This window comes from Podarcis melisellensis (assembly GCF_964234715.1).
Source record: "Podarcis melisellensis genome assembly, chromosome: Z".
Classification (NCBI taxonomy): Eukaryota; Metazoa; Chordata; class Lepidosauria; order Squamata; family Lacertidae; genus Podarcis; species Podarcis melisellensis.
The window spans coordinates 40,838,529-40,856,008 of NC_138547.1; the positions used below are offsets into that span (position 1 = coordinate 40,838,529).

Here is a 17,480-nt window from a genome sequence, read left to right on the forward strand (position 1 = left end):
CTGTTGAGTTAGAATCTTCTCTCAACCGTTCCTCATAAGACTTGGTTTCCAGACCCTTGATCTTGGGAGCAGCTAACATGCTGCACTCCAGTTTTTGGAAACTCAGCTTCCATTGCCCTCCAACCAGCATGCTGTTGTGAAATTTGAATGCCCTCCTGAACCACCAAATTCCTCTTCCAGATGTTGCAGCTGACAATATAGAAAGCGTGTGAGAGCAGAGAAATTGGGTTGTTTTATTGATCTAACTAGCCTTCTTCCTCTGAGTCCTGCCTGTCCTCTGGAGATCTCAGGGTAGCATGTAGGATGGGGGCAGTCTATATGCTGCCCAACCAAAGGTCGAGTTCTCCAGTGGCAAAGGCAGTGAGGGTGGGGAAGTTCTGCTCCTCCCAGGCTGGGGGAAAGACAGAAATCCCACTGCTATGTGGAAGACCAAAGTCTGTACAGTAGCAGCAATCAGGCAGTGGTTCTCAACCTGTGGGTCCCCAGATGTTGTTGGACTACAACTCCCATCATCCCTGAGCTCTGGCCTTGCTAGCTAGGGCTGATGGGAGTTGTAGTTCAGCAACACCTGGGGACCCAGATGCTGAGAATTCTAGGCACTCCATGGGGTGAAGGGTATTTTACCTGCACGCAGAGGGTCCCAGGTTCAATCCCTGTTATCGCCAGGTGGGGCTGGGAGCATCCCCTGCCTGAATCCTGGAGACCGGCTACCAGTCGGTGTGGACAGTATTGTGCTTGGTGGACCCATAATCTGACTTTGATAAGGCAGGTTCCTATGTTCCATTGTGTCCCATTGTGTTCCATTCCCCTATTCCAGTGTTTCCCAAACGTTTTTGGGCAACGGCACACCTGTTTACTGAAAAAAAATCTCGCGGCACACCACCATTAAAGCCCCGCCCCGTGACGTCAGCGCGCAGCGTCACGCTGGGAGGGACGCACAAAAGTGAAAGTTTTTTCCCTCCCCCTTGCTGGGGAACCTCCAAGCTTTGGGGGTGGGAGGAGGCAGCAGAGCGAGGGACTGAGGGACGGCGGCAACTGAGGCGGCGGCGGCTGAGGCAGAGCTGGGAAGGGGGTTTCCAGGGGACACGGCAGCTCCTCGAAAGGCTTCTCTCAGCTGCGCTCAATCCGCCTCGGAGAGGATTTCCCCTCCGGTCCCATGCGTTCGTTTGGGGCATCGCTCCGGCTGCTCCCTCTCCCGCCGCGCAGGAGCGATGCCTCTCTCTGGCTCTCCCTCCGCGCAGGCTGAGGGAGGGAGGGAGGGGCGCGTGTGACCCGTCTCTGCTGGGAGACCAAACCCAGCGAGGCAGAGTCGCGCGGAGGCGCCCAGGCAGCGCTGCCGGCTGCGAGGAGGAGCGCCAGGCAGCAGCAGGAGGCGCGGCCTCTCCTTGCCGCCGCCGCCCCGCCTCTCGCCGCCCGACTCGCCCGCCTCCCTCCAGGCATCTCGCGGCACACGAGGCAACGTCTCACGGCACACTCGTGTGCCGCGGAACACCGGTTGGGAAACACTGCCCTATTCACCTTTTTGCCTGTTGCAAAACAGCATTTCATAGCCACCGACCATACTCAGTCTTCATTGGGACGCTTTTGTTTCTTCCCCACCCCAGAATTAAACCTAAACATTTTTATTTTTGCACTTCTGTAAACCTTGGGTCTCCCTCGAAGCTGTCGGATAACCTCTGAGTGGTGCTGTTTTGGCTATGTAAACGATGGCACCCAGAGAACTATGTCCATGCCAACATGATGTCCTCCAGATACCTTTGAACTGCAGCTCCCACCATCCTGGTGATGGTTTTGGGAGTCCTCATCCCTGCTGCAAAGCCCCAGTGTGATCCGGCAAGAGCAACTACTCCATGAAGACTGCTGTGGATAGAGTGAGGATTTCACTATTCATTTGTGTCTTGTTGCCTTCCAATTAGGTAAAGGAAAGGTTGACATCCAGGCCTATTTGAAGCAGTGGCAGGATGAATTGCTAAAAAAAGAAGAAAGCATTAAGGATTTGCCTCGCATGGACCAGGTAAAACTCACCTATGGGAGAACTTGCAAGGGGGGTGTTATCTGGGGTTTGGTTCGTTGGTAGGAGCAAACAATGACCCCTGAGCCTGACACATGCTAACAGGGTAACAGGTCATTAAAATAAAGAAGGAATTATAGAAGTGGTTTGGGCGTGGGGGCATCTAGTCTAATTCCTTTCTTAATGCAGGAAATTCAGAGTTCAGGCATCCCTGGCAGACGGCTGTGGCCAGCCACTGCTCGAAGGTGTCCAGCAAAGCCCAGTACAGTTGTACTTATCCGGAAGTCCCTTCGACTTCTGAAAACGTTCGAAAACCAAGGCACGGCTTCCAATTGGCTGCAGGAGCTTCTTGCACTCAAGCGGAAGCCGCATCGGGTGCATAGATGTCAATGTTTCCCTTTTTTAAAAGGGAAATTCCCTTATTCCGAATAGGATTTCCCTTAAAAAAAGGGAAAAGTTGACAGCTATGGTCGGGCGTTTGGCTTCCAAAAAATGTTCACAAACCAGAACACTCACTTCCGGGTTTGTCGCAAGGCATTCGACAACCAAGGCATGACTGTCTCTTTTAAAGTAATGACTTCATTGTCAAACTGCCCTACTGTCAGGAAGCCTCTCCTTATGTTCTGCAGAAATCTACCATCCTGCAACTTTAGCCCTAGATGTGCCCTCTAGATCAGGAGAGAAAACACGTCCTCATTGTGAAAGCCATTCAGTTATTTATTTTACTGCTCCATTTTAAAAGTATTTTTTATGCCGTGGCAAAAAATCTTTGCAAGGCAGTTTGCAAAATAAAAACATGAAAAATGGTTTAAGTGTTTGTGCAATATGTACAAACATAGAGACACTCGAACGCCCACAGATAAGCACAGTTAACTAAAAACTGCATTAGCATAATCTTCCGAATCAAGTAAAAGCATCAGTAGCTGGTAAAAGAAAAAAGTAACTGTAAAATATAAAACCAGCAGCAATTTAAAGCAGGTTGAAACATCTAGACCAGGGTGGTCCAACACTCGGCCCAAGGGCTGCATGTGGTCCTTAAGGCCTTGTTTGGCAGCCAGACTTAGCTGGCTACACTTCTGGTACCTGCCAGCCTGTCAGATCGTGCTAGCATGTCCCACTTAGAAGCACTCTTTGTAAATACCGTATGTTAAGAGGCTTTTAGAAAAAGAAATGGGGGGGAAATAGAAGTTAGGTTGTAAAATATGCCTTCTTATTTCTTCCTTCTCCACCCACCTCAGTCCCAGTTCATCCAGTTTTCAAAGACTTTGTATAACTTGTTTCACGGAGACCCAGAAGAGGAGCTGCTCTATCGCGCCATTGCCACCGTCACCAGCCTCTTGCTGAAGATGGAGGAGGTTGGGCGAAGACTCCAGAGCCCCACTTTGCCAGCCAAGAGCATGGCCCCTTCCACCTCCAACTTGGGTGCAGAAGGTGCCCAGAAGCCCCCAGAGGCTCAGCCTACGCCACAGATTGAAAGAGGTGGACCTCAGAGCCCACGCAGACCTGACGAATGGTCGTTTGCCTTTGAGCAGCTACTGGCGTCTTTACTAAATGAACCTGCTTTGGTGAGATTTTTCGAGAAGCCAGTAGATGTTGCAGCCAAGTTGGAAAACGCTAAAGTTTCTCAGTTGAAAGCGAAGGCCAGAGTATAGCACCTGCCTGACGCTCCGCACAGAGGCACTTGGAAGGACGGAGGGCTGTTTGTGAGCTCAGCATCTTGAGTTTGTCAGGAGTTGGGGGGGGTTAAAGATTCAGCTCAATTCCCCTCTAAGCCATAGGCAGGGTTGTTTGTGTTTTTGCAAAGTTAAAATAAGCATAGCTTGAAGGACAATTTGCACCTAAATTTTGCATTTTTAGTACACCTGGGAGACTTAAACCACATCAGCCAACACAAGCCAACTTGGAAGGGAATAGCAAGCTGGTCTGTCAGGGGCAAAGTTGGGGGTGGTTCGTGGCTGTTGTTTTCCCAAACCACCGTTTCGTGTTAATAGTTCTCACGCTGAATGTAATGTCTGCCACTTTTGCTGCAGAGTGGTGTTGGCCTTTACCTATTCTGTTGTAACTGTTGGTTGGATTTCCAAAGAATTTGCTTCTTAAGCTCTGAATGTAGAATTTGTTTCCTGCTTTGGGAGAGATATTTTTTGATGGTCAGTTGAGCGTGGCTGTTTAAAGGGGGGGGGAGCTGTGTTGTTTCTGTGAATGGGACCAAGTGCTGCTTTTGATCATTACTGTTGTTGTTTTTTAAAAAGTGGCTAGTTGATACAATCTTGGGGAGCTTCCAAACCCAGTTCACCTCCCCAATGTTTTAATTTCTGGCCCTAGACCCTTTTACTTGTGGGAGGTCCTGTGGTTCCCTGACCATGCTTACCCTAGATTAGCCCAATTCACAGCGGCATGGAGGCCACATTGCGATGGCGGCTTCCTTCCCAAATCCACTCTGGTAAAGGGAAGATGTCATGGCTTCTTTCCATGTCAACATCATCTAGTGAAGATGGTGCTAGAATAGACATGAACTGCAGCCTGGTGTCTCCACTCAGGTGCCCCCAGGAAGAACGAAGGAGACATGTTCCTGTGATGCAACACTAGTGTGTGGATTTGGCTTTAGATCGGGGGCGTTTAAGATTTTAGTTTATCTTTTTACTCAGGGGCCACATTCACCCTTGGACAGTGCTCCGGGGGCCAAATCCCACTGCGTAGCCCAAAGTATAGGCACCCCACACTCTAAAATGTTCACACACACAGCCTCTCCTTCATGTTGACCAGCTGAGGGTGGGGTGGGGGTTACTGTCCACTCCACAAATGATGTATCTCATGACCAAGAATTGGGTGATTTGCGTCCACATCAGGGTGCTGGACCGTATGGAGGGGCTTAAACGTCTCTGCCCACCCTGGCTAACATGTTTGCAGTGTGTATTTCTTTTTGCTGCCGCTGCCCAAACTGGTATGGTCTTGGCGTGGGGAGTGCATTGCTTGGGACAGAGGTTGCATCAGGTCCCTGGGGCTGCAGCCTTCCTTAAAATCATCTGCTTCCTTTTTGAGGTAGAAATAAGGCCAGCACAAAGCAGTTTTGTAATACAGATTGCATGATACTTGAAGGATTATTGTGAAGTGAAGGTGAACACTGTTGTGGAGAACTGTTCCCTGCTGGTGTCTTGTATATCTCTGTAGGCTTTTAGGACTAAGCCAGTTTCTAGTACCTGTTAAATTGAAACACACATGTGCGTGCGCACACATGGGGCTTATGGTCTCTTTCTTCACTCGTCTCTCTTTTGTTGACATTGCTGATGTCATAATGGTTATAGGAAGCACTAAAGTTTCAACATGCCCCTTCCTCCCAAATAATCTCCAGTGTCCCTGCAGGGTTTTTCTCAGCCAAATGGAGCTAGCTGATGCTAGAAGAAAGGGCAGTTCCAATTCAGAACTATGTTCCTAGTGCAGTTTGAGTGATGAGAAAGCCTTGCAAATCCATAACTCTCCATGGCTCAGGTGGACCAATTTCTTTTTATTTTCAAAGCATGTCATCCAATAGATCTGTTTACAAATTGTAAGCAAATTATCTTCCAGAACCTTGTAGGTACAATCTTTTATATGCAGAATGACCAGCATACATATTATAGGTACTAATCAGATTTTGATTACCAGTGACAGAAGTACTGTCTTTAGGGTTCTTTCTCTCTCTTGTTTGTGTCTCCCCTCAGGTCTTTTTTTTTTTAAAAAGCATTTGAAATGTGCAGACTTCTTATCTAACCAAACAGCCTCTGGTGATATGTGCAAAGTAGATATTTGCTAGCAATGGGCATATTTGCTCAAGACAAGGAAGAATGAGCTTTCCAGCTCTGAAGGAAAAAGCTTTAACAACTGGCAAGGAGGAGAAATCAGTCCACTTAGTCTTAGCCTCTTTGGACCTTTCTATCTGCATCCCTGACAAGGCTTAATCTTAATTATGAATATTTTGGAACACGTCCAAAGTTTTCCGCTGGTCTAAATTCTATGCAAATACACCAGCACTGTGGAAGGCGTATGTTGCCTTTTAAAAGGGACTGATTTCTGTTTGTCTCTGTTGCCCAGGGAGGTGGGTCTTTAGATCACAACCCACACACCTTGCCAATGAATGCAGCTTGGATATTGGGAGCAGATGATTCTTTACAAACTTGTTTTCCACGCTTACGTGTCTTTTCCCCTTATCTCTTTCCCATTCTTTAAGGCTGGAATCTTGAGTTCTCATCCACAGGGATGAGAACAAAACAGAAAGATCCATTTTCTTAATATTATTCTGGATTTATTTTTCTAAACAGTTGCTCAGTGCAATATGGGCAAACCATGCAGCCTGAATCCTCCCCACACCCCTTTCAAAATACTCCATTTTTAAGTTCCTACAGGAAACTCTTATTTACCCAAATCCAGTTGTTTTCCACTTGGCTGCCTGAAATGAAACATTCAGTCAATGTTTTCCAGGAAGCAACAGAAGTCCTGACCTGGGAATTAAACAGGACCTCACAGCTGTTGTTTAGCAGGCAGCATTATACCTATGCATATCTATTTCATCTATTTATGCATGCAAGCTGGGAAGTGACATTTTTGAAAGACTCCTTATTAATGTGAAGCTTAGCAGGAAAAAAAAATTAAAAGCTTCACTCTGATGCATTAGTTTTCTACTTGCAGGTTTTCCTTTTTTTCTAAAAACAGAAAGTGGGAGAACTTGCAGAAATGAGGAAGTCTATTCTACTGCCACAGTCTGTTTCATGCACCTAGCCTTGGAGAGGATGTTTCTAACATAGGGACTCCAGTCACTTTACTCCGGTAAAAAAAGAAGTATTTTGGCTTTGTGTTGGATATTATTGCTGTAGTCTCTCCTTCACAACATAAAAAGAAGTTTATTAAGACAGAACTTTAAAGCAATCCCTAGGGCTCTGAATGGGCAAATTGGCATCAACACCTTCCATGAAAAGCATTTTTCTTTTCTATTAAACCTACTCTAGGGATTGAACTCCTTGGCACTAGTTTTGATCAAAGTCTACTATCCATTTCTTAGTGTGCTTAGATGGTGGAAGGCCACTGGGTCTGGGTTTCATGTTTGTGCCATGCCGTTGTTGTTTTTTCCAGTGGTACTTGCTGCAATCCAAATATCTGAATATCTTCCTGAGAGTTGCCTCTGCAGTTTCCAGAGCATGCATGCATGCACTCTCTCTTCCTCTATCACACACAGGTGCTCTAGGCATTCTATGCAGCTGAATATAGAATATTTGTAGCTGAGAGGCAGTAGAACAGAGCAGTGAAGCTTTAGATCCATGGTGGCTAAGTTGTAAAATAGTGAGGTCATTTGGCACATAACACGGGGGATGATGGGATGCATAGAGGGTTAGATTATCAGCTGCCATTTACTGTTCAGAGCAGGTTACTGAGCAAATACCTGTCAAAGCGAAGATTTCTCACACTATTGCAAACTCCAGCAAAGTTTTCGGGAGTGGGGGGATTCTACCTGTTGCGCAGGTAGAAAAGTCTGGTGGGCAGAGAGCCTTTTTAGTAAGATCTGATTGCACAAGGATTCCACTAAAGGGTGGGGGTAGTATCAGGTGACTTCACTGTAGGTCACCTGATCAGAGATAAATTTTCACTAACATCTGCAATGATTGTTCATTGCTGTAGTGTGTAGCCATGCTGTTGCCTCACAAGTTGCAACTTTTATAATACAGTTTGCCAAAGATGCAGCTGTAATTTCTTAGGGAGAACAACAACAACAACAAAAAAGATGTATTTATCTGCCTTCTTCAAAGTTCCTCATCTTAATGGCTGTCTAACAAACAACTTATGGAGAGAGATATTGAAATAAGCTTACAAAAAAATACGCGTGTAATTGTCTTTAAGAATAAATTTCTAAATAAGATGAATATGGTATGTTTTCCAGAGGAACTGGATTATTTTATCCTTTTTGCTACCAAGGAAATAAAATATGTTTATGTGCTGGCGTTTTGTATTTTGATGACCATGTTCTGTACACAGCAAATTCACTGTATCTTTAATGAGAGGAGATGAATAAACGATCATTTCATGGAAGCAGGGCAGGTGGAAACCTGGCTCACAATATGCCTCTGACTGTCCATGGTTAAAATGTTGATGGTAGGATTTTCAATAGTGTTTTCTTGGGGAGGGAGGCAGAGGGGAGATGTTCAGAGTAGACCCTCTTCACATTGTAAAGGAGTAGGCGCTGGGACTGTGAGAGAACTGGGTGGTGGTTAGGGGGCAGATGTTAGAGAAAAGGGAGATGGCCCTTCCCCTTCCCTCCCACGGAAGGAAGAGCCCGAGAGAGACGCCGCTGAGAGGCCACTTGGGGGGGTGGGGAGGCCGGGGTGTACGGTGATAAAATGGCTGCCCGCACTCCAACAACACCACAGAGGTTGAACTGCAAGGATGGTGCTGAGTGGAGTCAACCAGAGCCACTTGCAGCCCGTTTGGGCTGAGATCCTGTCCCATTCTGCTGATATTGGTGTCCAGGCTGTGCCCAGGCTGTTCGCGGCCAGCCCCACCACCAACATCGCCAGCACTCTTGGCAACCTGAGTGCCCTGCCCGCCCAGAACCTGCTCGCGGACCCTGCCAACTTCAGGCTGCCGAACCAATACCTCCTGGCAGCAATGGACAGCAATGGTCCAGGCGTCAGCGTCTCCATTGACAGCCGCTGCATCGGCGTTGTGCTGACCTCCAAGTACCGCTAGGCCAGAGAAGCAGTCGGTGCCAGTGTGGTGTAGTGGTTAAGAGCGGTGGACTTGTAACCTGGTGAACTGGGTGAACTGGGTTTGCGTCTCCACTCCTCCACATACAGCTGCTGGGTGACCTTGGGCCAGTCACACTTCTTTGAAGTCTCTCAGCCCCACTCACCTCACAGAGTGTTTGTTGTGGGGGAGGAAGGGAAAGGAGAATGTTAGCCGCTTTGAGACTCCTTCGGGTAGTGATAAAGCGGGATATCAAATCCAAACTCATCTCTTCTTCTCCGCAGAGGTGCTGCCTGGACATGGCAGCCTCGACCACGTTCGTCCCCAATAAACCTGCTTTTAACTCTCCAAAAAAAAAAAAAAAGGTAATCAGGGCAACCTCATTGAGCTAAGCGCAAGTAACAAACTGACGAGAATGTAAGCAGAATGGGGTAGAAATAATCTGTCTATAGTAATACGCTGGAAATCCTGAATTGGCCTTTTTGGTGACTTCTGTTCAGCCGGCTTGCTCTGTTCTCATGAATGGGGGAAACTGCATGTTTCACCAAGTACAAAAGAGGTAGACACCCAGTAAGAGTTCATAAAAGTACATTTTTATTTTTCTTTCAAAATACTATGTACAAATCTGTTAAAGCACATGGGAGACATGTTGATTCTTGGCCAATGGACCTTCACAACAGCGTGAGTATTCCCGGCTAGAATTCTTAAATGCCCCCATAAGACACTTCCTCACCCCCTCCCTGCCCATTTTACAAAATACTTTTATGAATAGGAACATTTATAAATGTATCTATCTTTGACATCATATAAAATAAACTAAATATTCAATTCTAAGGCTTTTGCTGCTTTTTAAAAATCTTTTCATTTCTGTCCTTTCTTTTCGTGTGGTTTTTTTTTTTACATAGTTAATATGCCACGATATAGACAACATACGTTAGAAGAATCTGTATCTGTCAAACCAAACCTGGCCAGATCAACCAGCCGTTAGCTTATATATATTTATATCTATGTACAAAATGCATTTAAAAGTGCAAGGCTTCAGAAATGTGCCTTTGTTTTCTGAAGCCTTTAATTGCGTTAACAAATCCTCTTTATACATCAAAATGAGGCTATAGCCTTCTCACATTTGTATTTCGAGGCACCATGGGAAACTCTTGAGCCAGAGTTGTAAATAAACACCAGCGAAGAGTCCACGGGCCCATTATATCTAATATGGAACTGTTAACCAGTAGAACTGTCCCCTTGGATTCTCCAGGCTAATTAACTCTATCCAATTCCAAACTCTTCTCTCCCATAACACAGAGGTAAACCATTGGATAGCATCAGTTTCTTAAAAAATATATCTGTTTTGGGATGGGGAGAAAGAAAGAAAGCTTGAAGGTGGGTGGCAGCTAAATCTAAAGTCCCCAATGCAGAGCTGACCTAGGCAATTGCCTAAGTAAGGCCCTGCAGAAACACTGAAGGGAAGGAGGTGCCAGCTCATGGCTTGTCAGACGATGGGGAGAACTGGTTCAAACTTCACAATAAAATGGAACATGCATTTTGGCATACCGTTTCTTCCTCCCCTAAACAGTGCATGCGATGAATCAACACCAGGCAGCGACCTTCCCACCTTGTGCAACATTTTATGAAGGAAGACGTTCCTTACTAATAAAGTGCATGGTTTTACCTCTCCCCAAGTGTAAAACAATATCTCTTCCCCAGTGCACATGGTTGCCATACTAAGGGCTTGATTTCTAAAGCACAGCCCACCACAAGCTAGTCTCATATAGGTCTGTATAGCTGTGGGGAACGGGCATAACTCAGGCTCAAAAAGAGGGGGGGGGAATCCAAATGCCCTGCAAGTTTGTAAGATGATCCATGAATTATCCCTCCTTAGACATGCCAAACCATGTTGGTTCTGTTTGACTGGGGTGTTTTCCAAAACTAATTTTGTTCACCAACATGCCCAGTTTTCTCCACAAAATCCGGATTTAAAGTTTTGAGTGCAGATAGCTAAAATAAGACAGTCAAGCTCTCCCACTTACTGGGTTTGCATGAGGAGCTCCCTCTTGTCCCTCAAATTCCAAAGTGCCTTGCGAGAGAGACAAAGAGCCAGCTGTAGATGCCAGAGAGGGCATACAGACCTCCTCTCCACAGCCTCTGCTGAGTCTGTCACATTAAAAAAAAAAGGAAGTGGGGAAGGATGTCACGTTGACAACTTGCTGCAAAAACTTATTAAGGTTGACCCCCCCCAGGTGTTCTAAAGTGCATGAAGATAGGGGATGGGAGGGGGAGAAAGGTAACATTGGTGTGTTTCTATGAAAGGGGCTGTGCACCCCCAACTATTGGCTGTGTTAACTAGGGATGGTGGGAGTTAGAGTCAACAACCTCTGCAGGTTGTTATCCCTGTGCTCAAAGTGACAACGGAACAATGGACCTAAGAGTGACAGAGGATGCTCCTTCACTCGCACCGAAAGTGTTGATACCACTACTCTTGGGAGTGGATTTATCTCACTGGGGGACTGGATGATTGCTGTGGCCTTGACATCACTACTGATACAAGTACACAGCAGAACTGGGTGTGCAGCTAATGTGCACCCCTCCCCTCTTAAAAGTGGTCCTACTGATGTCTCCTGCCTCAGCTGGATAGCTAAGTTGGTTAGAGCATGGTGCTGATAACGCTAAGGCTGCAGGTTTGATGCAGCTGCAAATTCCTAGATGACCCTCAAGGTCGCTTCCACCTCTATGATTCAGTGATTCAAGCAGATGCCCACTGCCTTGTGCCTGGCACCGGAAACTTTCTCCCCTGCATAGGATGATTTCAGTAGCATTTTCTGAAGGGAGAGCTAGCACTACCAAAAGCCAGTTACTTACGGGAGCAAAGTGACCCTATTCCAGGATAGAGAGGGGAGAGAACCCTCAACTTGAAATGGCAGTGGTGCCCGTTTAGAACTAGACACAGCTTTACATAATGGGTGGCTAACCTTTGACTCCCAACTGCAACTCCCTTCATAGCTGGCTGGGGCTAATGAGAGCTGGAATCAGACATCAGCTGGAGGGCCACTGGGTTCCAAACCCTGGCCTAATAATGCCTTAGTTCCATTGCATCTGTAGTTGTAACAAATGAGCATCAGTGCTGAGCTCATTGGCAGAGACCGGCACAACATTACAGCGCCCACATGTGAAACGCTTTTCAGACAGCTGCTGTTGTTTAATAATGCCTTCCTATGCCTTTTCCCCCAAGAAATGGCAGACAAGCTGACATTGTTGGTGCTTAGTGTGTTCTCATTTAGGTTTCTTGCATGTGGTTAATACATTTATTATTTCAAAAAATAAAAGCCACAAATCCGAACATTTGAAACAGGCTCCCTGTAGCTGGTTGCAAGCCTCAACATTTTGCTGGGGTGGCGGAGCAGCTATCAGTGAAATAATGACATACCTAGAGTTGCTCCAGCCTTTTCTCCTGCAGTTAGCAAGGGGATAAAGAAAACCATATTCTACATTCTTTGAAATGCTGTTTGTTTGTTTTCTAAACTGGCATTTTGGCCTAGGTGTCTACTGTGCCCTGGGCCTGCCAAGGACTAAATAGAGGAGCTGGTTCCAGATCTATTGTGTTTTCCAGGTTCTCACACATACACCTTGGTGGAGAAGGGAGGGCCACTAAAAACTGGGAAGTACCAGCCAGAGGAAGCTCTGGCTACTGCTCTGCCTTTCCTTCCTTAGATTGACTGGGAGAAATGAATTGGAGAGAGATATAAGCTCTCCTTTAGGTACCCACCCATCTTTTCCTAATGCAAAGCAATACATTGTGCATTACACTTGAAAGCAAGATGGTTCCAAGCTCCTCTTAAATGCCTTACATTCTCCTCTTAAAAGACACGGGACAAGCTGAGAGGGCCACTTCCCCCCGTAGACTCTCTGCAGGTTTGGACTATGTATTGCAATTAAAGCAAGCAAAGTACACCTGTACACTTTCAAAGGGCCTGTGAAATTTTAGTTGTGTGTGTTTGCACATCAGTAGTAGAGAATTACCGGTAACAATACAGTGGTACCTCAGGTTAAGAACTTAATTCATTCCGGAGGTCCGTTCTTAACCTGAAACTGTTCTTAACCTGAAGCACCACTTTAGCTAATAGGGCCTCTTGATGCCACCGCCACACAATTTCTGTTCTCATCCTGAAGCAAAGTTCTTAACCTGAGGTACTATTTCTGGCTTAGCAGAGTCTGTAACCTGAAGTGTCTGTAACCTGAAGCATCTGTAACCTGAAGCGTCTGTAACCCAAGGTACCTCATGTTACGTTTGCTTCATGTTACGTTTTTTTCAGGTTGCGTCCCGCGGCGACCCAGAAGTACAGGAAAGGGTTACTTCCGAGTTTCGACGCTCACACATGTGCAGAAGCGCCAAATCATGCTGCGCACTTGCACAGATACGGCACTTCAGGTTGCGGGCTTTTCATGTTGCGAACGGGCCTCCGGAACGGATCCTGTTCACAACCAGAGGTACCACTGTACTGGTAAGTAAAGGGGAAAAGGCCCTTTGTACACAGTGATTGATCTCTAGTGCTGCCTGAGAGTCTTCAGAATACAGAGCTACTATGCTTCAAACGTTTGTAGCTTTGTTTTTCATTGAAGTTACGGCCCTGAACCTTTACTAAATGAATCTACTCTGATGTTGCAGGTAGAAAAACCCTCTTCCTAACAGCCAGCAACAGGTGGGTGTTCTTGTTGTTAACCAGATCCCTAAATGCAACCTCATTTCTTCTTTTCTTTAAAGAAGTTTTAGTGAAAGTTGCCTTCTGCCCCAAGCATATAAAAAATGTACAAGTCGAGCACACTTACATTTGCAAAAACAAAACAAAAAATGCCCCTAACAATTAATTAAGTATTAATTTTCCTTTGGAAACACACAAAACAGTAGGGGACACTTTGGTATACACACCCACTGAAGAATATATTCTTTTTTTTTTTTTTAAAGAAAACGTTCATAAATATATAAACACACTTAAAGTGACCATTTAAAAAAATACAATTTATTGCTAACGCTACTGACTTGTAACATCGTAGGTATCCTTGTTTAGGTAGAAACTCCACTTTGCCAAATTCTACCTACTAAGTAGCAAAACCACAAAGTTTGCTTTTGTCTTTGGGCATCAAAGATACCTCCCCCACAGAAAGGTTCATTGGATATACACAGAGAGAAAGAAAGGGAAGGATCTCTTTCTTGTACCTCCTGAAAAATATATATATTTGGCTAAATGGGCAGTGGGAATAGGTAGGTTTATATATCTGGACTTTGCAACAAAATAGGAGAAACTCTTAGACACATCGTAACTCTCATAACTCTTTAACAGTGAAAGGGGCTGGTGCAAAAAGAAGAAATTCAGGCAAGAGTGGTGTCATAAACAGCAGCAGCATTACCCAATTATCCAAAGAAACTATGGGATTCACATATAGGGAAATGTTTGGCTAATGGGATAGAGTGCTGGGGAATATGTTCAGTAATCCACACATGAACTACTACACAAAAATGAAATCTGTATATACACAAATACATCCACAAAAGAAAAAAAAGTTATATGGTCGTGGGTTGATGCTTACAGTTCCATCTGTGTTCACAGTGATTCACAGTGAATTTCAGCAACGATTATTTTAGAAAAAGGAAAAAATAAGACTTGGCTGCCTCCTGCACAGGTGTGTGGTTTTCTGCCGCATAACACATCAGCGTGTAAACTTTACTAATATTTTATTTAAAAAACAAAAAAACCTGCAGGCTAGAATTCCATCTACCATATTTATAAATATAACTAATATTCATATATATGGCTTTGCAGCAAACAAAGGCAGCTGCTCTCCTGAAAAATAATCCTTTCCCCCTCACTTGGGCAAGTTAAGTTCATTTTTGTTTTAATTATTGCAGGTGAGCAAGGAACCCTATCTGCCAGCGAACCTTTCCTGGCAGACAGAAGCATCCAAAAATAAACTAGCCTTGCCCCCGGGCTGCACTCACCCCCCCCCCATCTCTAGCCAAAGGACGTACAGACTAGATGCTCTAGCTGCACACAGTTTAAGCGGTTAAGAAATGCCAAGCTTGGCTTTTGATCCCACTTTGCTGGAGTAGTGTCGCTCCTGGGTGGTTCCTTTGTTTGTTTTCCTTCCAAGTAAGTGCAAGAAACTCCCAACCTGCTCTCCACTCTAGCCAGGGCCTCGGGCATGTTCCTCACCTTCCAGGCGTACCAGGAAGGAAGGACCTTCATCTCCTCTGTGCTTTGCCCCTCCATCCACTCCCTTCTGCTCAGCACAGCTGCTACCCCCAAGACTGCCTCCACCACCAAGGCCTCAAGGCAGCTGCATTTCAGGCAGGTCTTGTAAACTGCAAGGCTGGCCTTGCAGGTGCTGGCTCTGCGGCTGCGGGTGGTGAAAATATCCCATGGTGGCGTTCTGCGGCGGTACATGAGGTTGCTGGAACAGGCGCTGGTTCTGGCCCGGCTCAGCCGCACCTTGCATCTGCAGGATAATGCAACAGCCTTTAGCACTGGGAACGCCCAGCCCTCCCACGTATGTACCCCTCCTCTCGTAATACTGGAAGACTGGGTCACCCAGTAAAGCTGAGCCTTGAGGACTAGCAAAAGGAAGCAATCTTTCACATAGTGCAGAGTTAAAGCTATAGACCTTGCCTCCCACCTTGGCGTTCCTATCAGTCATCACGCCTTCCACAATCTGGCTGGAAACTAGTAGCTTGTTACCTGAAGGTAGAGGTGATGCTGTTGAACTGGCTGCGGTTGCCACTGGTGGAGGCTGTTGGGAGGAGGGTGGCTCTGCTGTGGGGCGATGTTGGCGCGTGGAATCATCACAGAGGAGGTGAAGACGGGTGACGGAGTGGCGGCGCATGTGATTGGCTGCATCTGTATTGCAGCAGGCAGCCCTTGCTGCTCCGGAGCAAATCTGCAACACAGGTAGCAGGCAACAGATCAAAAACCACCGGAGGCTGCCGCAACCCTTTCCACAGCAGTAGTGGCCGACCGGTGCCCCGTCCAGATGTTGCTGAACAAGATCTGGTGCTGATGGAGCCAGGAGCCTGGGAACATCTGGGTGCCCACTGATTAACCACCCCCTGGTGCAACCTTTTCCAGCTCTCTCTGGTGTGACAATCTGCTTGAAAGTTGTGGCAATGCTCCCTGAACCCTTGGAACCAGGAGTGATGGCAGGACAAGAGTTTAATGTGGCTAGCAAGCAAAGGCTCAGTGCTCTTCCTCCCCCTTTTTTGTAGTCACCAAACCACAGAATAAAATCAGCTATAACTATTCTAAAAATGCAGAATACTTTAGGCAAAGTCAGAAATGGGAGCTCTCCTGCATAATGTATGCTGCTGGCAGAATCCAACTTTTCATGGCAGAGCGTTTAGGTTCCCTGGGTGCATAATCTTTTGTTCAGCATGCAGGGCACATAGCCCAGGCTGCATTCATATCTTAACTACTATGGAAGTTGAAAATGGAAGTCTAGGGTCAGCTTTGCCCATTTAGAGGTACTAGCCTGACTTTTTGTGTTGTACTGTACTTCTGACAGGAAGGCAGCCCAGCCTATGCGTCCTCTACATGCTTCCCATGACATCCCCTCTTTGCTTTGGTTTTGTTCAAGAGTGGAACAGAGCAGAGCGATCCTGGGAGCTGGTGGAAGTAGCTATGAAGATGCTGTGCAGCCACATGTCAGGGAATCCTAGTTTAAAAGATTCCTGTGCCGAGCAGGGGAAAGGACTAGGCGGCCTCTAATATAGAGGCTTCTTACCCTGAAATTGTTTGGTTTTAATTGTGGGAAGGCTTTTTTTTGCCTTCTGTCTGCCAGTATTGATCTGTGAAGACTGATTGCTCCCATGCGCACCAGATGTTGCAGGCTGCACAGGCTGACCTAACAACGTGGCAATGAGCAGGTTCGATAGCCTCTTGCCAGCACAGTTTCAGAGCCATTGCTTGCCTCTTCAGAGACCAGGGACCAAAGACTGGTGGGTGGTGCACACTGGGATTGATAGAGAGGAAGACAGGAAGACCAACACCAGGTGGCGCCAGAGCCAATGACAGACAGAGCCAACTCACTCTAATTTTGCTTGCATCCTCCTCCCTTGTAAGTTCTTCAGGGGCACAGCACTGAGGCAGGGAAGGAGGGAGCTGGCAGCCAGAGTCACTCTACCAGACCAATTGTAAGAAAGAAGGCAGACAAATTGGGGCTAGCTCAGGACAGGCTGAAGTTGATGGGGCAGGGCTCCATTTGTCTCCCACTGGGACCAAACCAGCACTGAAGTCCTTGTTGTTGTTGTTTTGCATTAAACCCTTCCTCCCCAGCGGAGGCTGAAGAGGAAAATCCCTCCTAAAATAAAAAATGGTGCTGCACGGTGTCAGAAAAGGGATTTCCTCCCAATGCAAATACCAGCTTCAAGGAAGGGTTTTCATCTGGGCTTCTGCAGGGGCAGAAACGGTTGCCCCTTCCCCACAATCACACCTCACCTCACTGATACTATTTGCCTTGGGTGAGGGCAGGGAAACAGTGCAGGACGTACCTAACACTTCACAATCTGGCTTGGAAAGTTGGCTATTGGAAGGACCACTCATACAAATGAGCCCAGGAGAAGCAAAGCAATGGAGCCTTCTCCAACCTGTGGCCCTCTAGATGTCAACTCCCATCAACACCACAGCCAAGGGAAGATGGGAGTTGTAGTCAAGCAACATGTGGAGAGCCACAGTAGGGGAAGGCTGCCAGAACGAACTGCGAAGGGAAGTGGAATCTGCTC

The 17,480-nt window shown here is 46.5% G+C and overlaps 2 protein-coding genes and 1 long non-coding RNA gene across 11 annotated transcripts in view; 1 reads left to right on the plus strand and 2 right to left on the minus strand.

Moving 5' to 3' along the window:
• The window catches only part of TBC1D8B (TBC1 domain family member 8B), a 49,823-nt gene extending 43,834 nt beyond the window's left edge, over positions 1–5,989 (plus strand). The window contains exons 20-21 of the mRNA XM_081897573.1: positions 1,917–2,014; positions 3,250–5,989. Of these exons, the coding sequence (XP_081753699.1) occupies positions 1,917–2,014; positions 3,250–3,663 (512 nt within the window). The 3' untranslated portion in view covers positions 3,664–5,989. The remainder of the gene's footprint in view (positions 1–1,916; positions 2,015–3,249) is intronic.
• Positions 5,990–9,290: 3,301 nt separating this feature from the next.
• LOC309362198 overlaps positions 9,291–17,480 on the minus strand; it is a 119,287-nt gene continuing 111,097 nt past the window's right edge. The window contains exon 2 of the long non-coding RNA XR_014164867.1: positions 9,291–12,948. This is a non-coding gene — a long non-coding RNA (uncharacterized lncRNA). The remainder of the gene's footprint in view (positions 12,949–17,480) is intronic.
• Positions 11,941–17,480, minus strand: part of PASD1 (PAS domain containing repressor 1) — a 99,538-nt gene continuing 93,998 nt past the window's right edge. For all 9 annotated transcript variants that reach the window (XM_081897604.1, XM_081897606.1, XM_081897601.1 and 6 more), the window contains exons 19-20: positions 15,445–15,643; positions 11,941–15,205 (exon numbers count right to left, since the gene is read on the minus strand). In XM_081897604.1, coding sequence (XP_081753730.1) covers positions 15,038–15,205; positions 15,445–15,643 — 367 coding nt within the window. In that variant the 3' untranslated portion in view covers positions 11,941–15,037. The remainder of the gene's footprint in view (positions 15,206–15,444; positions 15,644–17,480) is intronic.